Source organism: Oreochromis aureus, linkage group 19, assembly GCF_013358895.1.
Source record: "Oreochromis aureus strain Israel breed Guangdong linkage group 19, ZZ_aureus, whole genome shotgun sequence".
Lineage (NCBI taxonomy): Eukaryota > Metazoa > Chordata > Actinopteri > Cichliformes > Cichlidae > Oreochromis > Oreochromis aureus.
The window spans coordinates 6,594,574-6,621,619 of record NC_052960.1 but is presented as its reverse complement, the minus strand read 5'-3'; the positions used below and the strand labels follow the sequence as shown (position 1 = coordinate 6,621,619).

The following is a 27,046-nucleotide window of genomic DNA, read 5'->3' as shown; positions in this document are numbered from 1 at the left end:
TTCGCCACGGAAAAGCCGTTATTGAGTCTCTGTTAGTTCACATTATTGCCTTCTCACCCAGCCGCCCTGTCTCTCTGTCAGAGCTCACTCTTATCTCCGTGTGTTGTCCCACTTCTTCTTCCTGATCCCTTTTCCCCTTCACCCTGACTTCACCTTCACTCTTTTCTGTCTTCTTGTTCTTTCCCCTGGTCCCCGTTGATTCTTCTCTATCCTGGCAACAGACACTTTTATTTCCCACCACCACCGTGCTGTGTGCCACCCGCAACTCACTGCTGACTCATCAGCTGCTTTTGGGGGATGAGGGTTGAATAAGTCAACTTATATTAGTTTGCTTCACTTTCTTCCTCTGATTACCTCGTCCAATGGGAAAGAAAAACATCGCGAACTTCAAAATGAGCTCCAGGCCTATTTTGTGACCATGTGCTCTGTGAGTGTGTGTGTGTGGGTGTTTGGCTTGATAAAGATCTGTTTCTTTAGATGATAAAACACTTTTACAATATGCACTGCTGCAATACATAAACACATTGTTTTACTTACTTTACTAGCAGGATGTACAAGCATTAGCTTCTTTGAACACAGTACATTTTTATAGCTAGGTGTCCCACTTTCATTCATACATCAGCAGACAACAAGAACAAGTTGCATGGAGTAGATTAAAAAAAAACTGGCGTCAAATCAAAGACAGACGGGATGCTGACTGAGGCAATCCGATTGGTTCTTGAGAGAAACTGACAGCAGCTGTTGGTCCCTGAATGATTCATGCAGAAAGGAGTTTTGGCCCATTTGTGCTCGCTAATTAGCTGCACAGAGGAGAAAGGGGAGTCTTCATTGGTTACTTGTTCATCAGCACCAGCCTGCAGCAATCACTTAACTAGTTGCTAATATTTTAGCGGGGGGGGGTTAGTTACTAAGACAGATCTGAGACTGATAAAGACGCAAAACAGGCTTTTGTAATTAACTGGACTCGTTTGCTTCATAAGCTTTGTGCTTATCATTCAGATCCTGTTCATAGCTTGCCAGCCTTGATCCATCTTTCTAATGGTTGGCCCAGAGAGGCCAACTGTCACTGGATAAGGACGATACATGCTAAGAGAGGAGAGTCTTTGTACTTGCGTTTTGCTTACAGTGTGTCTGTGACGATTCCTGTAGCTTCAAAAGTTGTTGGCCTGGACTTTTCTGGAGAAAATGCCATTTATGGCACGATAAAGCTTTCTTTGAATAGAAAACAAAAATAAGGGATCGGAGTCTGTTCTGTTTCAAAAATGGCTGATTAGACTCACAATCAGACCCGATTGTGTTTTTTATTTCTTTATTTTTTCTGTTAAGGGTTGCATTAATTTGGCTCAACAAGTCTTGCAAAAATAAAATAGTTTCCTCATAATTTGTTGTAGCTGTCGCAGCAATGAAGTGGAAATGACGCTAAACCAACATTGACTTTAGAGGACTGATAACAAAACTGGAATTATTTTTTGTTGTGAACCCCAAAGAAAAACAAAAATATCAGCTCTGAGATAGCCGAGTTAATTTTTTTCCCTGGAATAAGCAGATCCTTGTTTTCAGGCTGGTGCTCAGACCTGACACATAACTGCACAAAAACAATGGGCGGCAGCATTTTAGGGGAAATATTGAAAAATGTGATCCAGGAAGCCCGGCTTGAGTAAAGGATACATGAAGATCTAGTGAACACCAGACAGGCTGGTGGTAAGCACTGCTGTCTTAAAGCTTATTGGTCCTGGGTTTGAGCCACTGGGCCCTCACTATGTTGAGTTTGTACTTAATCACCATGACTGGTCGGGGGACAAAAACAGAAAGTCTGCTTTCTCCCGACATCAAAGCCATGTTAGGTTGATTCTTCTGTCACTGCACCGCTGTTCCGCTCAGTGGGTGGGTAATGCAGAAAAAGTGTTTCCTTCTCGACAAACACCACCATAAACAGCTGAAATATGCTTTTCTGTTGGGGAACGTGGACTTTTCAACCTTGTCCGTTGATGTTGTGTTACTTTGCAGCAAAAGCTTAACCCGTATTCAACTTTTCTGACACGCAGTCCTCTTCGTGTGTTGCCATCCACTCTGCATCGACCGCCTGGGTCCATTCAAATAAATAAAAGGGCTGCTTTTTTTCGTTTTTCTCACAGCATACCTGCGCGTCTGAATGAAGCCAGAATAAGGTCGGTTGGTCTGAACAAGGCCTTTCTCCATTTGGACAAAGCCGATCTGAACCCTACTAAGCCAATTATGGTTAAAGTTAAAGTTAAAAATACTAGAATTAGAGCATTTATGCCTTTGAAAGCATGCTCACAGAAAGTCTCCCAGTGATGGTGAGAGTTTCCTAAAGCTGGAAGCTTTTGTGTATGTACTGAAACACCCTGTGAAATATCCCAGGACCGCCTAAGGTTGTTTGTGTTGTTTTTAAAAATGTTCAGAGGGGATAAAAACTGTTGGAATTACTGTCAGTGGTGCAACCCAATCAGAGACGTATTTCTCAACGCTGGGTCTCTCTGTTTCTCTCTCCCCCTCTGATGCGACTTGTCTGGAACAATTTCTCGCTGATGAAAGTGTGCAGCTTTGCCCCTTTCTTTGATGGAGGCCACTGTTTGTTATGATGATGGCATAGCACGAGTGGCAAAGTTCACAGAAAACGAGATTCATGTAATAGTCAGGCAGAGCCAGACTCTCCCTAGGGATGTGTGTGTGTGTGTGTGTGTGTGTGTGTGTGTGTGTGTGTGTGTGTGTGTGTGTGTGTGTGTGTGTGTGTGTGTGTGTGTGTGTGTGTGTGTGTGTCTTGTAAGTCAAGGGGGCTGAAGAGTTTGCACACCACTTACTGGAGAAGGCTATCATCTTGTTTTGTTTGTTTACTGAATGGCTCATTAGGCCAGTTGTGCAGTGCGTTTGGGTGTATAATCCATGTGCACATGTGGTCGTCTGAATTCATGTTGATGGACCAACAAGATCAATCAGTTGGGTTGAAGTGTGAAACCAGCTGCACCCAAGGGAGACAGGCGAGAGAATACAAACAAGAGAGGAATCTGCGTTCAGTACCAGCAGTGCTCATGTGAAAAGCTCGTTTTCCATAACAAGGATCTTAAATCTGAAGGGCTTCCCCCAAATCAGCAACTGAACCAAAGTGTAAATGCATGAACATAAACAAAGGAATGCATAAAGTGAAATTCCCAGCATTCCTTTCACTGATCTCTCTCGTCTCTATGCAACTTTTCAAGAAGTTTGCCTGCGTTTGCTGCTGGTTCGTGCTCACAGAGTTGGAATTTGACTCCTTTTAAATGTTGCCGTGTCTCTTCCCTCGCCTGGCTCATTAGCTAGTAACCTTCGACCGCTGTAACACAGCATAAACTGGGACATGCTACATGAACTGGGACGTGCACTTCACAGTGGCTGCAGCTGCCTCTCACACACTCATGTCACAGACTTCCCACAACAAGGGGATGTGAAGGGAGAGACATGGCTGTTAACAAGAGGATCACTCCAGCGCGCATTCCAGCGTCTCTCGTCAGTTAACCGCCAGCGCTGCGCATAAACCAATTCTGCATCCAAAGCCTTGGTTGAATTGGTGTTCTTCAAATGAGGCTTTGGAAATTTGACTGTAAGTGGGCAATGAACCAACAGCTTATTTCTCCAAATGAGAAAAAAATAACAAATCAGGCCATCTAACTTTCACCCTTTTTTTTCTTTGAGCATGTCCTTCCAAAACATCTCAAAGTGACCTGTTAAGTATATTAAGATTTACATCTAAAGATAGGGTTTGGGGCTGTTCTGCTCTAGTGATGGATTTATTCCCTGTAGTCTTAACTCTTTTCCAACAGTGTTGAAAATACTGGCCTGATGGGTCAATTTACTTCGTACTGGAGTCAGGCAAAACTGCAGTCACACTACAAGTGTTTTTTACAGTAGGAGTGCATTTGCTAAGACCGGGCTAAACTCCAAATCGCTCTCTTACCACAGTGATGTTTTAAAGTGTTTTTGAAAGCGTTGGCCTCCTTGAAATAGTCTCTGCTGGCAACACTTTGCTAAACTCAAAAGAGATGTTTGTGGTGAGACAGAGCAGAGCTTGGACGTTGGCCTTGGACCGAACCACTCATGAGAACCAGGCTGACTAATGTGATGCTCACCATGCAGTCCGGCAAGGTTTCATCAGTAAAAATAGCCACCGTTTGAAGTGGCAGGGGCAAAAAGAGGTCATCTGGATTAATGTTTTAAAGACGAAGTAAAATTATCATGTCTGGAAAAACTCGGTTTCTCACTGTAACACTTTATAATAACTGATCAGAAATCGGTGCGTACTCACACATTGCTTGTTCACAGACAAACAGGTACACAGTCGCTCATAACAACAGCTTCCTGCAGTTTCTGCTCAGTCAGAGAGACTGGAGTTTAGAGAGAGATGCTGGTAAATATTGGGATGTCAATTCTAGGGCTTCATCTGCAATAGGTACTACACAGCAGGGAACTTGAACAGCAGAAGGTGTTACAGTGAGACCATCGTGGCTTTAAGTCACACTTCTGAAACTTGTCTTGTCTTCTCTTTCCTGTTTATCTTCTTGATATTTAATAAATATGCTACTGTTATCTGTTTTTAGACTGTTCATAGACACGTATAAGCAGCATTCCAGTTAGGCTTGGGTGGTATTTATGTTTTCATACCTTCCTGTCTTCTAGGTTTTTGGTATATGACATAATCTGTGTTTTAGTTTTGTTTAAAGAGCTGACCTTGTGGCAGTAGAAGTTATTATTTACTGCTATGAGAGATTAAATGACTTAATGATTACTTTCACTATCTGGCATCAGATTACTAGTTTGTTTTATGTATTGTTAATGCATTAATGTCCAACTATAGACTATTTATAAAAAATGTATATAGCCCTCCACCATGGCCCTCTGGCTTTGAAAGGTGAATGTTTTCCACTTCACCATCTTTTTAAATTTTGATGTTCAAGCTTGTCAAAGCTTAGGGAAGCTTAGGTGCAAATTGTAGTCTTAGTTTCAGATTCTTGGCTTACAGAAGTGGCATTTGGTGTGGTATTTTGCTGCTATAGCCCATTTGCTTCACACCAGAATGGTCTTCTGCATGCTTTATTAACTAGTGGTCACTGAGTTACTGTTGCCTTCCTAGTTTGAAGCAGTTTGGCCATTCTCTTCTTACCCCTGACATCTGCAAGGCATTTGCACCCAGACATTTGCTCCTCACCAGATAGTTTCTTTTTCAGACCATTCTCTATAAACTCCAGAGATGGTTTCGTGGGAAAATTCCAGTGGATCAGCAGTTTTCAAAATCCTCAGACCAGCAAAGTCACTTAAATTACCTTTTTTCCTCATTCTGACGCCTGATTTGAACTTCAGCATGTCATATTGACCATGTCTGACCATGAACTGCTGCCATGTGATTTGCTGATTAGATAATTGCATTAACAAATAGTTGAAGAGGTGTACCTAATAAAGTGACTGGTGAGTGTACAAGTGGAAAACTTTTACAGAAATTATTCCCGCTGGGTGTTTAAAAAGAATGCAGGTTGAAGACAGTTCAGCACTGCCTTTGCTTTTCAAGCTGCATCCATCTTTTATGTACAGTCTATGTGTAGCCCACTGGTTCCTCATGGTTCCTTCAGCAGACACTGGAAAAACTGTGGGTATCCAATACAGAGAGTTTCAAATGGCGAGAGCCAAATATTCCACACAGCTCTATTAAGGGGAAAAACTTTGCATTTGGTTTGTTTCACAGCTCACTGAGCTCAATTTAATCTTCTACCTCTAGAGACTGCCCTCTGGTGGCCTTTGTGTCCAGTGCAAGACAATAAATGACTTCAAAGTGGTCTTTCTGTATACGTAATATCCCCCAAGCCTAATTACATTCACACTGAGCATCCACTTTGAGGTTATGAAAGCCAACATGCAACTCATCCTTCCTTAGAAATGACTTTCACTTTAGCCGGTGTCACATTTTCAATAATCAACCCTGCTGTGAAATGAATTAGAAGTAGTCTCAGGGAGAGAAAGGTTCCCTGGTGTCTACCTCACCGCTCTGTGTTCACAAGCCTTAAGTAAGGGTTTAGTCCTGCAGCGTTAAGTCCTTCTCTGTCCATCTGACAAGACTAATCTCATGCTAATTACAGTGAGAAGATCTCCAATTAGCGCAGACACATGGGATTACATGGAAAATGAGGAGAAATGTTTGTCACCTGTGATCCCGTCAACCAAGTCCCCTGCTGCTGTTGCGAATATGACGATAGTAGCATCTCATATGAGAAGCTTCAATAATTTACATATCTTTATATTTGGATTTATTGAAGTGAAAGTGGAGCAGTGAGGAATGTTGAAGTGGAATGAATGTTAGACAAATAGAACTGTAATTTCAGCCTCTTCATCATCTTTAACTTTGCTTACCTGCATGCCTGACTGAACACAGAGTATGTGCCTCTACTGCTAAGCTCTGCAAAGTACTAAATGTTTTTCTTTAATTCCCTTTTCTTCATGTGCAGCCAAAAAATGGATTTTTCATACCTGTGGGGCTGTGGGCCCTGAAGGTCCAACTCCCACTCAGTGCCTCAACTCCTACAGGAACAGCAATGTCAACGTGACAGTTGGAACCCGGGGGCCATTCAAAGGCATTCAAATGTGGCGGGTCCCAGAAACCGGCTCCTACAGGTAGGACAGTTGCCAGCCTATAAAGCCTTAGAGCACACAAACATCAGAGCTAGCCATTTGAACACTGAATTTCCACTCAACACCCACTCTGGAATAATTTTATCTTTTTCTGAAGGGTCTGACTGTGAAGTCATTAGGTATGTGTGCTTCTGAGAGCTCAACACATTCTGTATACAGTACACACTTAACCTATCTTTCTTAGACATCAGCACTCTGTGCAATTCACATTTTTCCAATGCCGGCTCTTCCTCACGCCCACCTCTGCTCCTCAGTGCAGCAGAGCAAGCGGTGAAATATTGCTATCAGATTCTTGCAGGAAGGAGCAGAGGCTGGAGTAGTGGCAGCTAAATGGCGTGATTCACTTTACACCTGACTTTAAAATCCAAAAACACCCACCTCCGCTTCTTCGTTGGTAGCCTTTAAGCTTTCAAAATACCTCAGCAATCAGCTTTAGCACCTTGACCCCTTGCCGCACACTGCTCCAAGATTAATGCTGCAATATCCAAAGCCTTTTTTGTTGTTGTTTTTTTTTTCCTTTTCCAGGGATCAATATCCCTCCTGTGGGCACTCATGACAACATGAGCCGTTTAACTTAGATTTGACTTGGAACAAAAATTTCTCTGAAAGCTGCAAGCCTCCCACATCAGCACAAAAGCAAACGCACACACACCGCTAAGCTCAGCCAAAACCTTCAAGTCTTAAAATACCTGACTAACAGCACAGACCGGACGGCCTCAACACATGTCCAGAGTTTTAGAACGCACCTTCTGTCTCCTCAAAAACTGTACCATTGGTCTTGGTGCGGCCTGGCCCAGCTGCCAAATCGCTTAAATGAAGCTGACAGACGGCCACAGAGATGAATATGCGCTCTGCATCTCCCACAAGTCATTAGGCAAACAGCTGAGGTAGCTGCTACTGAGCACTGGGCAATGTTCTGTCTCCCGATCAAGCTCGACCACCAGGGAAGAAAAATATCGCAGCGCTCCCAAAAACCAATCAAGTTGTTTTTTATTTGTCTGGCAAGAAAACTGGAGCATTTGAAATGAGTGTTCTCTGGTACATAGGTGTGTGTTTGCATGTGTGCTTGTCTGTCCCGTGCAGTCTGGGTTCTGTATGTTTTTTCCCTCAGTGTAATGTGCCACAGTAGGTCAAATGGTTTTTATTAAAAACACCCAGAGTGAGAGTGTGTTTTAGTGTGTCCAAATTAATTTTGGCTGTTACTTGTTGTGCACTCACCAAATCGCAGGAGGAATGCACGAGGTCTCAGACTCACAATATTTTTGTACTGCAGCGCACAATATTTTTCATGCTGCTTGTTTCACACAAATAGAAATTTAAAAAAAAAAAAACACTTTCTTGTCTCGTTAGAGTCATTTTCCTGTTAATGACTTTTTGTGTGTTATTCATTCGTCTTCATTAAACTCCAGGGTCACAGTCTATGGCGCCGCTGGCGGGAGAAGTGTCTTGACCACGAGCAGGTCGCACGGTGCCTACATGACAGGAGACCTCCTGCTGAACAAAGGAGAACTGCTTTACATCCTCGTGGGACAACGAGGAGAGGATGCCTGCCCCAATGTGAGTCGTCTTTACAATAATTCACGGCAGTTTCGTAAGTCAGCTATCGCGCAGTAAATAGGAATACTGTTGCATCTGGGACTCTGTAGTCTACAGCGTGTCATAAAAGCAAGATAAACTTAAAAAATGAGAGTAAAATAGCTGTAAATGCTGCAATGGATCAGCTTTATGAATGAGGAGTCCCAACATTTCTTTTTTATGGACACACAAATACATACAGCAGCCTTCTACGATCCCCAGTATTGCCCAAACAGTGTCAGTGTAAGAAGATTGAAGTTGATTCTAAATTTGCTCGAATGATATTGCTGTCCACACCGTAGTGAGACTAACATATTCTCACATTACACAAATCCAAAAAACAAGATCATTAACTCCCTGCAGCCTTCCTCAAGTACGCTGAGGTCTGACTTTGGAAACCCAGACAATTCATGGCCTCCAAAAACTGTTTAACTTTCTGCTCCAAGCTTGCAGTGATGGCCCCGCTGTGTCTCTCAGGCTCACTTTAGCCAGACTCAGATGCATCCATCTACCCAGTAATGTTTAAAAACTTTCATCTGGTGTGTTTGACATGCATACACATTTCCAAAGTACTGGAGGAAATAATGTGATGTTACCGAGTTTTTCTTTTTCAATATGCCCTCATTTTGGATTAATTGGGAGCAACATGCCTTCTAAAAGTTTGGAAAGGGTCAGGTTTGCTACTGTGTTGCATTATTTTTCATGTTACAATGTCTTGTAGATTTTCTTCCTATTCTTAATTGATATGGGGTTTTAGCCATTCAGCAGGTCAGGATCCCAAATCTTTATTTATAGAGCACATTTAAAACCAGCGTGTCACAAAAACTCCTAAAATAAATGACTTTCTAAAGATTGATGATGCACTACATTCAAAATGTTTACATCAGCATCCTATCTGTCTCCCTTTGACCGGGAGATGATCAAAAGTATTTTCCGACATTAACTGAGAAATTCAATTGTTTAATACAAGATTTAAACCAGTTAAGAGACAAATATTGACTCCTGTACTGTGTCTAGAGTGAGCAAGTCATGGTCGACAGTGTCAAAAGTGGCTCCCAAATCCATAAAACCTAAAATAGTGCACACGTGTCTTTTTTTTCTGGTAGCTGTTGAATTAAACCAGGCCTTCCCTTAAAAGTATTACGGCATACGTTGCTCCAAAACTGTCATATTTTGTTCAGCATTAATTAATGGGGCTTTCACAGATGTTTAAGTTATCCCATGCAGCGTGCATAAATTTGCCGCCCTCTCTGATACGACCAGGGATGGTGCTTTTGAACTATGAGCAAACAACAAGGTGGATGGTCCCTAACGTCTTTGACTGTACAGTGATTTTGACTGTACAGTGGAGCAAGTACTGGATTTCAGCTTTGCCTACAGAGCTTTTTCCAAATTTCACCCAACCATAAATGAAGAAGTCACTAAACAATATTCTTCATTATTTTTACTGTTAGTATTTTCCCCCACAGGCTTTACCCAGTAATGTTACTTAATAATCTTTTTAAATGTGAGATTTTCCACCAAGTCTTTTCTTTTTTTAGCATTAAGCAACTTGGAAAGAGGGTTGCAAGAGAACCTCGTGTATCTCAGATAGTTTACACTAGCTGGACATGAGGCTGCCCAAGTGCCTGTTTGAGTTTCGTGGCTTTGCTCTCTCGAGGCAGCCTGTCTAGCCTTGCAAGCACGGGTCCTCACCACTGTCATCCAGTTATTAGTTTTTAACACAGTGCTCCTTGAAGTGCTCTGTACAGACAGCACTGAGAGAGACTTGGCTGTTCCAAAGTGAAACTGAAGTCATTTAAGGTTTCTCTTATTTCCCCCCAGTTCTGACAGTGAGAGGCAGCAGCTCTCTCCAAAGGGTCGTGCAGAAAGTGATTTGTGCTGCAGAACAGTGTTTTCTCACACCTGGCTTTCCCTTATGTGACGGAAATGATGATACCTCCCTCGTCTTTAGAAATATTCACTATGTCTCTTCTTGCTGCGCCACACACGCGCACACACACACACATACACACACACGCACACACACACACGCACACCTCCAGCCTTCTGTTCTCATCCTCTCTAAAACACAAAGTTAACTTAAAATGAGAAGCTGCACAGGCAGAAATGGCTGAGAGGGAAGGAATAGTGAGGAAGACTTTCCCGAGAACATTTGAATGCACTCCTTTCGACCCTGTCTACTTGTCAGTCACAGTCGCAAAAGTCCCGCCCCTTCCTCCGTTTCAGACAGCCTTCAAGAGTGTTGCCTGAGACAGATGGAGGGAGCTGAGAGAGAGCGATGAGCGACTGTGAGAGTTTGTATGAGACTCAGACAGAGCGAGTGAGGTAAACCTATGCCCTCTCACTCTTAAAGTGGGACTCGCTCCAGGCAGTTCAGCATGATAGCGCACACCAGGCAGACACATCAATTCACAGGGTCTCGGCCGGGGCAAAGTCCCTGCCTCTGACATTATTTGCCAACAAAACATCCAGGTCCATTTTTTTCAAGGGGGCTGAGAAAGAGTGAAACAACACCATGCTGACTGAGAGGCTGTCTTTAATGGGTAACGTGATAAATCGGCTGTAAACTAAATAATTAATGGGCTGTTCTTTAAAAGTTTTTCACACGCCTTTAAGAGGAAATGTCTAATTATTCAAACTTACTCAGCCTGCAGTAAACATGAATAAAATTGCAGGAGAATCCCAGCAAGAGTGAAGGGAAAGGTTTGCAAAACGACAGTGAGACCTGCTATGATGTATGGTCTGGAGATCGTGGCACTAACAAAAAGACAGGACTCTGAGTTGGAGCTGAGTTGAAGATGCCAAGATTTTAACTGGGAGTGACCAGGATTGAAAAGTGAAAGGGACAGCTCAGGGTGAGCAGTTTGGAGGCAAGTTAGAGAGGCAAGGCTGGTTTAGACATGCGATATACTGGACAAAGATGGAGCTGCCAGGTAGGAGGAAGAGAGGGAGACCTGTGGATGTAGTGAAGGAGAACATGCAAAGGGTTGAATGCTGAGCATATGATGAGATCCGCTGTGGCGAGCCCTAGAGGGAGCAATCGAAAGAAGAAGAACGAATCATACTTAAAAGCAAATATGACAAACCACAAGCAAAAATATTAAAAAATATTATGATAAATACACTGCTATCGCGTGATTATTTTTTTATAACAACCCTAGAGCCGGCACCATTATCAACTGTGTCACAAGATTATTTTTATACAGTCAGCATGAAATGAGTAAACATGTGAGTCACTTTCAAATAGTCTTGCGAGGGGAGCATTGGTGCTTTTCAGTTCCTGTGTGCATGTGAATATTTCTGCTTGGTATTTGCACACCATTATAATCCTCAGACTCACAGCAGCTGCGGTCTGGCAACCGCTCAGCCTTTTCATACACGGCCGACATCCACGAAGGCAGTTCTGTGGCAAACTGACATGTTTCTCTCTCTGCGTCTCTCCCCGCAGTCTAACGGCATGCTGAATAAGATATGCCTGGAACAGAGCGGCCCAATGGTGAACAAAACACAAGTGAAAGGAGGGGGAGGAGGTGGTGGAGGGGCTACGTATGTATTCAAAGTAAGGAGGAGCTGAAGGGGATGATGATGTGCTCAGAGATTTTATTTTTAGCAACTGCTCATTTATACGGACGTTGATTTCATTGACTGTCCAGTAAAAACTATGTGCAATAAAGGGATTTACTGATTGTACCATTTTGGGCCATTATAGATGTTTATCTCTTTGTTTATTATGCTTTTGTTGAAATGTATACTTTAAAGTCCTTGAGCTTCACATTATGCTGTCTTTGAACATTTAGCCAGCAAAATTGATCGGCCAGTGCCATCAATAAATATCATTTTAATAGTACATTCAGGTCACTGCAGCATTCATCTGATTCCTGGTATATTTTTATTGGCCTGCTGCTCAGTATATCAAAGATTATAAATCTAAAGAGCCAGCACCCCATCTAGGACACAGGTCTTCATATCCATGTGTTTACTCTCATCACTGAACAGATGATTTGACCGGTAGGCCAGTCTCCTTAAAACCAAGCAGGCAAAATACGCTTATTTGCTTTCTTGCCAAGAGTCAAAAGCGAAGATTGACAGCACACTCAAAAAGAAGCTAAAGCCAGCTACTGGCCGTCTTGTGGACAAAAAAATGTGTGTATAATCTAAGCTCAAAGAGAACGCCTGTTTTCAACTCAGAAAAAAAATTGATATATAATCACAAAAGACCTTCAGGTTGGATTTAGTATTGTGTATTTATTGTACAAAGTGTCTGGAAGAAAAACCTCTCAAAGCTGCTGAAAGGATTATGATTGCACCGGAAGCCTTGTTTTTGAATGGTACATCAGAACGCTTTCAGACAATAAAAATAAATAAATAAGCAAACAAGAGAAAGGAAGTCTAGCATTCAGCTATCTCCCCAAGCATTCAGCTTGGGGAGATATTTCAGTTGCTGTATAATGATAATGACGGACTTTGCTCTTGTGAACGACAGCTTGGGACCAGAGGGAACAGAGGAGGTAACAAAAACCTCCTGCCACCACTGCTAAAGCTCACTAAATGAACTCTAATTGGTTTACTCTGTACAAAAACACTCTTTTGGTTGCTGGTTCCTTGATTCTCACTTTGAGGCCCATCAGCTTGTATAGATTAAACAAATGAGAGGTACCGTGTCCAGTGAGCGTAAGCTGCGGTGGATTTCCCAGGTCAACCAGCTGCGATTCTCGTCTTTGTGGACCATACACACACACGAGAATGATTTCCCAAGGCGAATTTCCCAAAAAACATAACCACGCCTTTGAAGAGCAAATCCTGTGCCACTACATAAAGTAACTGTTATCAATACTGACCCAGGTGGACAGAGAAGTGTACATCCCTCTCATCATCGCTGCTGGGGGAGGTGGCCGGGGATACAGCAGCCAATCAGAGACCCAGCAGGAGCAAATGGACTATGACCCTAGCCAACCTGGACGCAATGGGAAGTCACACGCTGCAGGTACGCTGCACACAGCTTTGATGTAAGTGTTGGTTGTATTTGTATGTATCACAGCTTTGTTCCCCTGTGGGAACGTGCAACATGCTCAGTGCACTCTTTGTGACTGCAGTTATGTGTGTGTGTGAGTTACAGAGCTGGGTACAGGGAGAGACAATCTACTGTGTGAGTTTGAGTTATAGAGAACAAGATAAAAAATGGTTGAAATGATGACAGTAGATGAGTAATGCAGTGTACGGCTTATCTTTCCTCGCTCTAGGATGAGCCAGGCTGTGTCTGCTCTGTTCTCTTCTGCGTGCATGCAAAATAATAAAGTTTACAATTGGGCTTCGGCAGTGGAAGTGTTTATTTGCATGTCTGCCCGTCCTCGGAAACACACCAGTTTATCCTGAAGGTGTTTACTTCCCACCTCTGTGTGCCAGCATTTGTGTTATAACAAAAACAAACCGGCGCGGCCCTCCTCATGACTCGCCTCCGAGTTTGCTGGGCAGAACCGCTCTGCCAGTGTAACGTCACATCCACACTCGCTGCAGGTTTCATTAATCATGTGCTTCAAGTAGCAGCCGAAAAGCATCTAAGGTATTGATTTTTACATCTTCTCAAAGCCCAAGGTTTCAGTTTGAGGAAACTCTGTGAATAAAAAAAATGAAATATCAGCTGTGTGGAGGCTGCTGGGATTTTGGGGTTGTTGTTTTTTTTGTACCTCAGGTTTTGGGGAAAAAGAAGAAAATAAAATTGTCTGTTGTAGTCAGTCTGTTATAACTAATGCTGTGTATCTACATACTGTATGCCGACTGGCCACAACATTTAGTCCACCTGCATAATTATATCCTCCCTCTAGTGCTCGCATCAGCTCTGATTCTTTGGCATATAGACATGCAACCACTGCGGGTATCCTGACTCATAAAATCCTTTCGAGTCCTTTGAATTGCAGGCTAGGGCCATAAACTGGAATCCAGTAAATGAAACCAATGCAGAACTGCCATAAACCAGCACTTTTTCTAATGGCCAGCAGGGGGCTTCGACTTTGCAACTTTTTGCAAATTGCAACTTGCAACTTTTATCTGCTTCCTTGTCACAAATGATTGCCACAGAACATATCTCTGCATATTTAATTTGGCAGAGGTTTAAACCAGATGTCATTCCTGATCCAACCCGGAATTGGACCAGCAACCTTTGCTTCCCAAATAAAAGGTGTTTAAATTGCTACACAGCAAAGAAAACGCTTTATTGTACATATTAACTACACGATCAAAGATCTTAACTTTTATATTTTAAAGACACCCATATAACCATTGGGTTGTCATGGCCCTTAAGAAATACTTGAAATAATAATAGTAGTGCTTGAGTAAATGATATGATGGCTAGACAACCTTATGCATTTTTGCTGAGTTACTAAAGTCTATACGCGTGTGTAATACGCAGAAAAACATTATAATGTATGATATTTCAGAGGGTTTTCCATTTACTTAATATGATCACAACTTCCCAGTATCACCCGTAGCAAAACTGAGTTTGACACCACTGCTTTGGGGCATGGCTACCTTGTGATTAACTGTTCAGTATGATCTTGCTGTGTCTGTGGTTTTGCAGTCAAATCTACCTGTTAACTGTAAATAATGTGTCAAAGTGCTCATGTTAACTAGAGTTAACTTCACAGTGGTTTCTCTTGTTTGTGGGACCCTGGTAGATCTGTCTTGTTACGACTGAATCTTGGAGAATTTTGGGATCTGCTGAATTTGGAGTCAGGGTCAATGCCTTGGGCAGTTTTTGTGATGCAATATCCTGCTGTATCCGTCTCTACTTGGTATGCATCTGGTCTTCTTTGCCTGTAGAGATGCAAAAGTACTTTAATATACTCTAATGTCATTTGTCTCTTTCACAAACTTGGTCTTATTCACTGCATGTCACTGCTACACACGCTGCACTTACTCCCTGTCATTATCAAATGTGTGTTGTGTTTGGCGACAGGTGGAGGAGGAGGTTGGAATGACAGCGCTCCTGTCAGCCAGGGCGGCAAACCGCTGGTGCTCGGGGGACAGGGAGGGCAAGCCTGTCAAAAGTTCTGGCAGACCCGTGGCGGCTTTGGAGGTGGCGGAGGTGGCTGTATGTCCGGCGGCGGCGGCGGAGGCTACAGAGGTCAGTTTGAGAAGATTTCACAGATAAAAAGTTTTAATAAATAAATTGCCTTGAGCTGTCAGGTACAAGCCAAATGTGAATCTTGTAGGGCCATCTGTGTTTTTATAGTGACTGTGACAGGGTGGTAGAGTTCATACAGATCAGGGATCAGACCCAATCCCAGAGACAGCTGCATGTCCTCTTCCTCTTACTGCTCAATCAACTGCAAATTGATCTGGATCAGAGTTTCCTCATATACAATATATATGTAGTATATGTATCTTCTTGTATTAAGTATAGTTTTTAAATCACTTTAGGCTGATATTTAATAAGCACTGGTAGAAAACTGTTATTACTTAATGCTTAAATAATAGGCAGTTTATAAAAATAGGAAAAAGCAAACTGTGCTGTGTTTCATTAGAATTCAAAGGAACATACAGGAATCAAAATGTGGGTTTTGATAAATTCAGAGGAAGTCTGACTAATAGAAAACCTTTGTTTTTGTCCCATCCTTTAGTTTTTATATGGATGATATTCAAAATGTGTTGATTGCAATGATTTCTTTGCCTCCCTTCTTTTCCAGGTGGTAACACCTCTGCAGATAACAACCCTAAACACGATGGTGAGGATGGCTCGTCCTTCTTCAAGGGAGAACCCTTCATCCACCCCCTTAAAGGTAATGCCAGGTGATTCAGATACAGCCAGGGTAGTCAGTAGTCAGCACCTATCATCAGCATATTAGCATGCAGCATTTGATGCCTTTGTAGTATCTGTAGGTGAGAGTTAATGTGTTTGTACTTCACAGTTTGATGAGAAAACTGTTTTTGCAATTGACATTTTAAATTAGTTTTTCTCGTGGTACACTGAGATTGCTTTCAGCAGAAGAAGCTTGTAGAGGTGTGTAAAGCAAGAAGAGAACGGGATGCTTCACTCAGCGAAATAAAAAAAAAATGCGCTTCTAAAAAATAGCACTGCCGATGTGGACAGCTGTTCCATAAAGGGACACTCTGGAGCATTCACTCTAAACAAAACATATTGTTTTATTGATTAACGTGCCTCCAGATGGAGACAATAAACCAATCTGTAAATTAGTCTAGTTGAAACCTGTTGATCTTTCCCTGCTAGATTTTTCTTGTGTTTTTGAACCTGGTATGAAGTGAAATACAGCCTGACTGTATAAACATTTATACATGTCTGTACATCACCCAAGACTTTATCTTTGCTCAGTTTTATAAAGAAATAAGCCCCCTTTGTGTTTGTTGGGCATCTGAGGCACCTGTGGAAAAGTCTTTGCTAAAAAGGAAAAAAAAGGTCAATAGAAACACCGTGTACTGCATTAATGACATGTTTTCCTGAAGAGGAACAATACATGATTGCTTTTGCACCACAAAAGATATGCAGTCCAAAGTGCCTGAAACCATCTCGGCGTGAAGTGACAGCATCACTTTGTGTCTCGATGGAGATTCAAGATTCTGGCACATTTTAAAACCAAGTGTTAACAAAGGCACGTTTCCCATTTAGAAAAAAAAAGGTTTTGACTCAGATTCATCTATTTCTTTTTGCAGTAACGTCACTTGTGACAATGGGGTGTCCCAATTTGTCAAAACCTTTCAAGTAAATCAAGGAAATTAATTTCCTTAATAAAAAAGCAAAATTTTGTTTCATTAAACTTCACAAAAACCGTCAGTTTTAAAACCAAAAATCTGTCGTTTTCAATCTTCTGTATTTCTGGCTTTGCAAGTAGAGGAGGAAATTCCAGCAAAATTCCAAATGGTAATGCACCATTAGAGACGTAATCCAGCGCACATCAGCTGCTCTCAGAATCAACCCTTATGTCTCAGCTGATGGGCTTTCATGTATCCAGTTTGCACTAGACGACTATGCAATTCACCTCTACACATTTATACTTCTTTCATGTTTGTACAGCAAACATTTTGGCTCTGAAAGTCAAATATCAAAATGCTACTTTTGATTTCTTTAAGTTTAGCTACAGTGTTTTGACACTGTATATCCCTGTATATACATATATATACACCTAAGCTACTACTGAGTGTCCAGGAAAGGTTGCTGGAATAATCCTCTAATCCTCATCATTTTGTCTGCATCTTCACACTTTGTTTCATATTTTGTCCTTCAGGGTCTACTTGCCACATTTTTCAGGGTGTAACACATAGCTATAGCTGCACTTTGGCAGAATTATAACAAATAAGATGTTACCCTATGTGACAAGTAATGAAATTAAACAGGCAGTTATAGCCATCCATATGAGTTTTGAACTGTTCACTTCCTGAAACCACTGCAGCAGAAGTGTTGTATGGATTAAAAGAGAGAAAGGGATGTAAATTGCAGCTGGCGAATCCCCCGAAAGGCATAACTTGTTATCAAAATACACAAATGGCTATATTGTAATATCTGTAATGTGATAACTAAAAAGAATATCATCCGAGTAAAGGTCAGGTTTAAGGGCAATGCTGTAAGTCGTAATCACAAATCTCTGTGGCATCAATTTCCTTTGAGCTGCTCTGGGAGATTCTTGAGCTCAAACAAAAACAGTGGGTAATGCAGGATCGCCCTGCTGTGTGCACTGACAGACCTAAAAAGGATCAAAAATAATTTTTGGTAATATTGACACAGGCAACAGTTTGCAATACAGATTCCTAATCCACCGAATACGGCATACTGCTTCAAATCCTTTGTAATACAGATGGGGTTGCACAGCTGGCCACTAGATGCAGGGAGGCACCGAGGAGAGCGTGAATGTTATTAGAAGCCAGGAGTATATAAATGAGTCTCTGTCGATGCACCGGTGTGTAAGAGAATGCCCAGTTTTTCATGAGTATGGTAAGAGACTAAGCAAATCATTATTCAAGAAGCTTTTGAGGAAAAAATGACTCCTCTTTATCAGGATTCTTGTCTAGCGTTGATAGTGAAACAACTGCAGCACAGCACATAAAGGTATTTTTATTAGAATAAGTCAGGTGGGCCAACAGGATGTCTTAGAAATGTTTGTAACAATAATCATCACCATCTTCACTTCACGAACATGAAGGAGCATTTAGCACGCCTGTGTCTAAAGAGCCACAACACGCCTTGATATTAGTATGCAGTCAGCAGCTGTTCTCGACACATTTGTATTCCTCCTTAGAGCCGTCTCTGTGTTTTTGGGTTAGATTTATGTATTTGTACGTATAAAGCTGATAACAGAATGATGAGAGAAAATAGATTCTACAGATGAATGCATTTGCTTTGCTTACTAAACAGTACAGACTTTCACAACCCATAACTAATCTGTGCTGCACTGCCTTGTCCCTGCTTGCTGTAATTCACAATTAAGAGAACTGGTTTCCCCAAATCTGAAATAAAATAAATAACGTTGTAAAAATCTCTTTTAAAAGTCTTTGTGGCTATAAGCTTTCGGGCGATGGAGGGCAGAGAGGCTGCGGATTTTTCTTCTAGCCAGAAGATCTTTTTTCTGATTATTCACACCTCCATTCACAATCACTGAATTCATCTGTTTTTAGGCAAGACTGGGCTGTAATGGAAATCTGCAAGCTCCCAGTTCCCCACGCAACAAAAGCAACCCACCTGCCTCTATAAACTGCTCTACAGCAGTTTGAACTGGCCAGATAGTAAATACACTTAGATAAGTGTAATATGAATATGATCATTTTTCTGCAGAAAACCTTTTTAAATATATATAAATTTCTGGCTTCCAAATTAGAGACAACAACTCAATCAATCAAACAAATGTATTTCCATAGCGACAGCCGCCCACCAACGAGCACCAAGTTAACATAATGAGCTCTTGCTGGGTTAGCCTTAACAAACTAATGTTAGCCTTTGTGGGAGTGTGTGTGTGTGTATGTGTGTGTGTGTGTGTGTGTGTTTGGAGCATTTCCACAACAAGCTGTTTCATTGACAATCAAAGTGGATGGCTGTCCTTGACCTGCTTAGATAAATTTAAAGTGTTTCTTACTTTCATCCTTAAAGCTCTGCAACATTTGGCACCAGTTTATATCACTGGGTCGAGCAGAGGAAACCCATGGAGGTGACCCATGTGCTGTAAAGCTGTCCTATCACAATAAAGGCTTTGATCTTTGTCACCTATGCCCCAGATATCCTCATAGTGCTATGTAATAGAAATAAATATTGTAAATGCCGTGTCCTCACTATCTGGGGTACTGTAGAAAAAAACAGTACACCAACATCAATCCTCAATCTGAGGATTATAATAAAGTCACAGGTCTGGTAACATTTAGTAATGTTAACTAATGAGCAGTTTGTTATTCACTTATATATACAGGCTGAAGGGGTATTTTCAACGCCCAAGTTTGTGAATTTGAGAACGAGGCAACACAGGGTTGTCAAATTCGTACCGTACTAAAATCTCAGACGAGTTCGACCTTGAACTCGGGGTCAAAGTCAGAGGTCAGGTTTTGTGAAAATCTTCTGAAACTCAAGAAGGAAGTCACCGAGGATTTTGAAATTGATACCACAGGTGCATCTACTAAAAACTTCATACAAGTTTGAATCTCAGTGACCTTGACCTCAAGGCTTTGTGAACACAAGAACTGGAGAAAGATGTCACCTAGGATTTTCAAATTCATACCATAGGTGCATCTACTAGGAGGCTTAGGGCTAGAACTTATGGCCACCAGTATTTTTATTATTGCTGCAACTGTGTTTCATGTTATAAGATGTAAATACAAACAGAATAGAGCAATTGGGGAACTATTTAAACTATATGTTTAATTAAAAATAACTATAAATTGGGAAACTTGAAGGAATCATGAATGAGATATGACGGATAGAGATTTTGGTGAAAGAGAGAGTCATGCCCCTCATCCTACTTTTTTCAAATTTACACCATGATGTTCCAAACCCAATCAAATTTCTCTTTCAGTATTTGATGTTTTCCTTTTAATATAAGCGTTATTTGATTTGCAGCTCACCGTCTTCTGTTCTTATTTACCGCTTACACAGTTAAAATGCGGGTGATCTCCTTTCTGGTGTGTGAGTGGGGATACCATATGCTGGATCACGATGGCGTGGAGAGTGAAACCTTGGGAAGTTTTTCTTTCTTTTTTTTTCATAGATCCTTTAATCAGGACTATTTCCTGTAAATTACATCAGGAGCGTTATTGAACTTTGGCTCATTTAACCAGAGTACATCCTAGAGCCATCTAATCAAATCCTGTTTGCTTTAGAAACCTCTGCTCTGCCATGTTTCTGTGTCTGTGTGTGTGCGTGGATGCCTACAGGTATGGAGGGGGATGGCGAGGTGATCATCAGCCCGGTGCAGAACTGCAGCCACTGTGAGAGCAATGAATGCCACGAGATAGACATAGATTCCACAATCTGCTTCTGTGATGAAGGCCTCACCCTGGCACCGGATGAAGTTTCCTGCATCAACGCCACAGGTCTGACACAGAAGATAACAGTAGTGGAGCCCAAGTAATGAAGAACCACAGACTAATTCTATCTCTTCCCTGCAAACGTATGAAATGATCTGAACACACAAATGAGCTGAATGTAATTGTACCTGTAACAGACTGTGACTCAGAGAACAGATAATGAATTAATCCACAAAAGTAATTAAGCCTGGAAGGCTCTGTACTTTATTGAATCTTTATCAGAGAAAATGTTTTTTAATAGCGCTTCAATCATTCGTAATAATTATCAATAAGTATGATAAGCTAACCTCTCATTGAAAATGAATGTAACCGTAGCAGCAATAGCCGTGTGGATTCCTGTCCTGTCGTTTCGGCGCTGCAGTCAGATAAAAGCTCTTTATCTCAGGATGTCAAGGATGTAGGATAAAAGGTTTCACCTCGGTACTGATGTAGTGACATTAGACTGCGGATTGTGAATGTGTTTCATAATGGGCTTAATGAGCCTTCATGGAGCTAGCTTTGCCCATTAGGCCCATCGACTAAAAATCAGCTTTCAGAAATGTCTGAAAACTGCGTTCTTCTTGGGTTAAACTCTAACAAGCCGGTGTAGACAAACCCCTACAGACCCAGAATTGCCTCCTCAATTATGATTTGTAATCTCAGGCAGATAACACGTTTATGAATGTAGATCTGAAATGAATTAATATGGCAGAGTGTCACTTTATAATTTCAAGCAAAATAACAGGGCTTTTACCGTCTCAATAATATCTTAATGACCTAGACTGTCTCCTCAACCGATGATTTGCAAATCTGTTCTTTGTAATGACAAGCGGTAGATAATTCTGTGATGCTAGGTCGTAAAAAGGTCACAATCTCAATATGGTCTCTCTCGGTGTTCAGATTTGTTCCTCGGCTTAGACGTGCGAAACGATCTCCCCTCCGCACAGAAAAAAGGAATTGACATGCAGCGTCCGTCGCCGCTCCTAAGCTCTGTTGTGTCATCGCTTTCACATCATTAATTAAGTCGGGGATCAGTGTGGTGAAGTGAATGTTAATACTCCTCTGGGGGAAGATAACAACTGTATGACACCGTTGTTTCCCCTTGTCCTGCAGAAGTGTCCCCGCAGCCTCCGCAGCCATCTCTCTCGCACCTGGCGCTCGGTCTGTCTGTGGGCACCTCGGCGCTCATTGCTGCCCTCCTGCTGGCTGTGTCCGGAGTCATGATAAGTAAGTGTTGACACATCTTTGTCAGCAACTAATATGACTTTGAAAGAATGATTTGGTATCAGCAACACCTGACATTATTCTGGTTGATAATTTACAGAATTTTTACACTGAAAATTGACATGATCTGCAAAAGCCTGGATCAGCAAGTGTCTGCACTCTATTATTCTCGTTGCGCTTTTTCCCATGCTCAGCTTTGCAGCTGGGGGTTCGTAGGTGGAGGAGGACACAACATAATTAATTTGAGACTAATTTCAGGAGGTGTATTCCCTTGTTCACTGATTCAGTACTTCCTGCTATACATAAAGTGTTTTGCTCTGTAATGAGCACTCTGAGTTTTAACACTTAAGTTGCCCGATCACTGAACTAGTTATACGCAGTCGTACCACATTGCAACATACTCTATTAAATATTACAGATTTTATTAGGAGATTGTGAGAGAGAGGGTTAGGGTTCCAGAAAACACTGGGACTGTGCAAAATGTGCATAAAAACAAACTGGAAATCTCATAAACTCATATTTTATTTACAGTAGAATATACAAAGTTAATGGCAGCAACATGTCTTAAAAAAGTTGCCACAGGGACATGTTTACCACGGTAACATCCCCTCTTCTTTTAACAACGGGCCGTAAACATGTGGGAACTAAGGAGAGCAGCTGTTGGACTTCTGGGAGAGAAATGTTCTCCCATTCTTTTCTGATAGAGAATTCTAGCTGTGCAACAGTCCTGTTCGTCTTTGTTGCATGTTTTATTTCATGATGATCCAAATGTTTTCAGGGGCTGCAGGAAGGCCAGTTCAGCAGCTGGGCAATTGTGCTATAAACCCATGCTGTTGGAATAGATGCACCGTGCTGTTTAGCATTGTCTTGCTGAAATATTAAGGTCTTCCCTGATGAAGTCTGGATGGGAGCAGACTTCTTTTTTCCTCTCATTGATACCTTTCAGTATTGGTTGTGCCTTTCCAGATGAGCAAGCTGCCAATTCCATAGGCACTAATGCGCCCCCGTACTATTTGAGATGCACGGTTTAGCGAGCACTGATAATAAGCCATATTGTTCCTCTCCTCTATAATGTCTAAGCCTGAAGTTGGCACCTCAAGTTAGCAAGCCACAGGATTGTACGCCATGAATTTGTTCTCACTACATGGTGGATGCGGTTCAGAGGTTCATGGATACAAGCTTAAAGCCAAGTGTAAACCCGACATGATTTCTTTTTTTCATTTGAGATGTTTTTTTGATCACCCTTTTTTCTTGTTTGTTGTACATTTGGAAAAAAACACATTTTCACCCTGTATGAAAGTTCTCCAGTGGTCCCTGGCCCATCTTAAATGGCCCTTAGCAGGCTGTTTTCAGAATGGGAGGTGAGCCTCGTAGCCACCACAAATATCCCTCTGCACGCCTGCTTTCAGACTATTACCGCCAGACATACAGTATACGCTCATTGAGCCATCACTTGCAGGCTGACGCATATTTTCAGACTCCCACCTACACTTTTGAACGCACATTAGTGGACGAGGCAGGGGCAGACGAGGTGTGGGACAACCTCTCTGATGAATGAAACACGCTAATGATGGATGGCTGCTTAGCCAGCAGCTGACAGCACTCGTACATTAGACAGCACTTGGTAAATAAATAACTCCCCTACACACACATAAGCACACACACAAATGATTGTCCCTGAAACTAATATGTTCACAGTCCAGGTTTAGGCTTCTAGCACTAAAAAGTGTGAAGTTTGCTGTGTGTGGGTGTGTGAGAGAGAAACAAAGAGCTGAGTTTTCATACTTCATGCTGTTCTCAATGAGGTGCATGCATTTGCAATATTGAGGGAAAAGATGTGAGCTCTTTGGGTCTTATGCTTTGGGCCCATTGTTGTTTATGCACTTTATATGTGTTCGTGTATCTAACAGGTGCACATGTACAGTGGATGAATAACTTTGAATCTAAAACATGCTCTTTCTGATATTTTGGACAAATCTCAGATCGGATAGAAAGGAATCGATGCTCATGGACACAGTGGGCTTTATCTAAGTGACTGGTGCTGTACAGCTTTGTGTTCTTTGGAGAAGTAATAACTGGAAAAGCTTTCCGCTTTGTGAGCTTTGGCTGCCACTAGTAATTTTTTACAAAAAGAACTTATGACTTGTTATTTATTTATTTTTTTATTATTATTATTATTATGTCGATATCTCAGTAGTGGAACAAAACTCCTCTTTTATTTTCATGTCACCAGTGTATCGGCGTAAACACACAGAGCTGCAGTCCATTCAGCTGGAGCTGCAGAGTCCAGACTGCAAGCTCAGTAAGCTGCGGGCCTCCACCATCATGACGGATTACAACCCCAACTACTGCTTCGCTGGCAAAACGGCCTCGGTCAACGACCTGAAGGAAGTGCCAAGGCGAAACATTTCTCTCACCAGGTAAAAGATTCAAGTAATCTCACTACTGTGGGGCAGGGATGGGCTGATGTGCAATTACTGAAGATGTCAGTCCTACAAAATAGTTGTGGAAATCCACTTGTGTTAGACTCAAAAATGGAGAACAGTGTGAGAGGCAACACCATTAATAGTGTGATGTCTCACGGTGTTCACCGCAGGGATCCGAGCTTCTGAAAAATCTTTTTTTTCCAGAATGATCTTCTCTCTTAGAGTTTACCAGTTCATCATTTGATGTTTTTAATCATTTGAAATCATTAATAGTTTTCTCTTTTTTTTTTTTAACTTTCATGACACATCTATTTCATCTAGTTATGCGAGAGTCACATCAACTGAAACAACTGTTTTAAAAAATGGAAACTATAAAGCAGCATTTTCATTTTAAAATCCACTTCTGCAACAGGATAAAGAGTTGTTTTTCTTTGTGGGCTGAAAAGCTGTCAGACCACTAAATTAGAATACTGACTAGCATCTCAACCACCGTGTTTGAAAGAAGTCACTCTTTTTGATTTACAACATGACTCCCACTCGTTTACCCGGTGCTTAGCTCCTCAGGTAATCGATGTTTGGACAAAGGTTTATTTAGGATGTGTCTTTCTGCTGCCTTGTTCAAGCGTCTTTAGTTTAGAAGTGTCAGCAGTATTCTTGTTTAAATCTTTCTTTGTTAAACTGGATGTTATTTGCTTGTTTGTTTGCAGGGGTCTAGGTCACGGTGCTTTTGGTGAGGTCTATGAAGGTCTTGCAGTGGGGATACCAGGTGAACCAAGTCCACTGCAAGTTGCAGTCAAGGTGAGTCATGAAGCAAGAGTAATAGTGGGGTTACATGTGATGGATGTTTGTGCGGCGTCTCTCCGGCGATCACAGAGTTGAATGCTTGTTTTGAAACTCAGCAAAAAGCTTTGTAACAGAACTACTGTAACAGTTATGTTCACTGCTCTACATTCAGCATCATTCAGCTCAAGATACAAAATATAATAAATACTGTATGCAACACTTATTACCACAGACTTTTTATAAAAGATGGATATACCCATTGGGACACCACCAGCTGGTTTATAAAGCTCCATTCAAAAGTGACAATTTGTAGCATTATAGCTATTGTTTGTTTTGGACCAAAACAAAGTATTTTTGGATGAGTGGGTGTAGTGCTAAATTGTCAGCTGACACAGTGAGCCTGGTAAGCAATATGCATTAATAGATGGTTGCATACTCATACACAGATTGCTGCTAATTAGCGCTAACAGACTAATGAAATATTAGAATTTCACTCGCCAAAGCTGGAGCACATTCTTCTTGGATGGTCTCTTAACCGCACAGTGAGCCATATTATTTGTGTGATAATTACATTAAAAATGCTCCAAAAGGCACCAACGGCAGTCGAGAGGTCCAGTTCAATGACTCCAATTAGCTGAGGTGAAGCCTAGCAGACTGCTAGCGGCTTAATCAGAACCCGCTTGTCGCTCACAATGTCCAGGCCACTAATAATTCCAACCTTTAGCCTTTATACAGATAAAACAGGTTTGTTATTTTAAAAAAGGAGTTCTCCCCAGGCGTCGTGACGGGAGGGAAGTGGCTCTAGAGACCAGAGCAGTTTTTGTACCCATCTGCAAAAAGGTTTATTTTAGCTGTAAAGCTTGAAGCCTTAAGTGCCACACAAAGAACTGCAATTTCATTTGAAGCCAATTACAGCTTGCTTATTACCATTTGTTGCACTGAGATTTGGTTTCCATTTAAACTAGACTCTTCCGGAGGTTTGTTCTGAGCAGGATGAATTGGACTTCCTCATGGAGGCTCTAATCATCAGGTAAGAGCTATTTAAGCATTAACAAAATTCAGTCTGTCGTACAGCACCAGCAGAAATCCGACCTGTGTTTCTCTGCTGTGTCGCTGCAGTAAGTTCAACCACCAGAACATTGTGCGCTGTATAGGAGTAAGTCTGCAGGCTATGCCCCGGTTCATCCTGCTCGAGCTGATGGCTGGAGGGGACCTCAAGACTTTCCTGAGGGAGACCAGACCCCGGCTGGTGAGACACACTACTGCTTGGCACTCAAGTGAACATAGCACATTATTCTCCTGAGACCCAGACCCCAGTTTGGGATTTACTGGGCCTGATAACAGTAAAAACTAAGCATCAAATGTGAACAGACAGTATTTTTTTAATAGTGGATGTGGGTTAATTTTACAGGATAATACAAAAAGTTCACTATTGTTAACAAAGTCTAAAACATTTTATTGAGCAGAATGAAGCTCCTTTGTGAGGACTCGGGGTCTCAGGAGGGTAAGATGCACAAATGTACTATTGTATGCGTTAAGCGCCTAAACATCACATGACACAGTGCATTGATTCGGTCTTACATCCATGCTCACCTGATGAAATCCAGCATTTATTCTCTTGTTTTAATCTCCAAACCTGCTCTGCAGCCACTTAACTCTAACATCGCTGTCATGTCTCACTTTGGACTCTATATAAACTAAGCACTTATATGTGTACTTCTTGAAGTTTGACGGGGTAGCTAAGTTGAACACACCAAGCTGTACACGATGACTGCAACGTCCAATAGTGAACGCTGCACTCGGTACCACTCATCTAATACACATTTCTTCTACACTGAGTGAAAACGTAACACCTGTATACACAAGCAATG

The 27,046-nt window shown here is 41.7% G+C and overlaps 1 protein-coding gene across 1 annotated transcript in view; it reads left to right on the top strand.

The window, feature by feature from the left end:
* alk (ALK receptor tyrosine kinase) overlaps positions 1–27,046 on the top strand; it is a 414,012-nt gene that overhangs the window by 370,982 nt on the left and 15,984 nt on the right. Inside the window, exons 12-23 of the mRNA XM_031757275.2 lie at positions 6,489–6,654; positions 8,082–8,229; positions 11,699–11,809; positions 13,093–13,234; positions 15,203–15,370; positions 15,933–16,025; positions 20,611–20,769; positions 21,856–21,969; positions 24,200–24,386; positions 25,100–25,190; positions 26,141–26,205; positions 26,295–26,424. Coding sequence (XP_031613135.2) covers positions 6,489–6,654; positions 8,082–8,229; positions 11,699–11,809; positions 13,093–13,234; positions 15,203–15,370; positions 15,933–16,025; positions 20,611–20,769; positions 21,856–21,969; positions 24,200–24,386; positions 25,100–25,190; positions 26,141–26,205; positions 26,295–26,424 — 1,574 coding nt within the window. The remainder of the gene's footprint in view (positions 1–6,488; positions 6,655–8,081; positions 8,230–11,698; positions 11,810–13,092; positions 13,235–15,202; positions 15,371–15,932; positions 16,026–20,610; positions 20,770–21,855; positions 21,970–24,199; positions 24,387–25,099; positions 25,191–26,140; positions 26,206–26,294; positions 26,425–27,046) is intronic.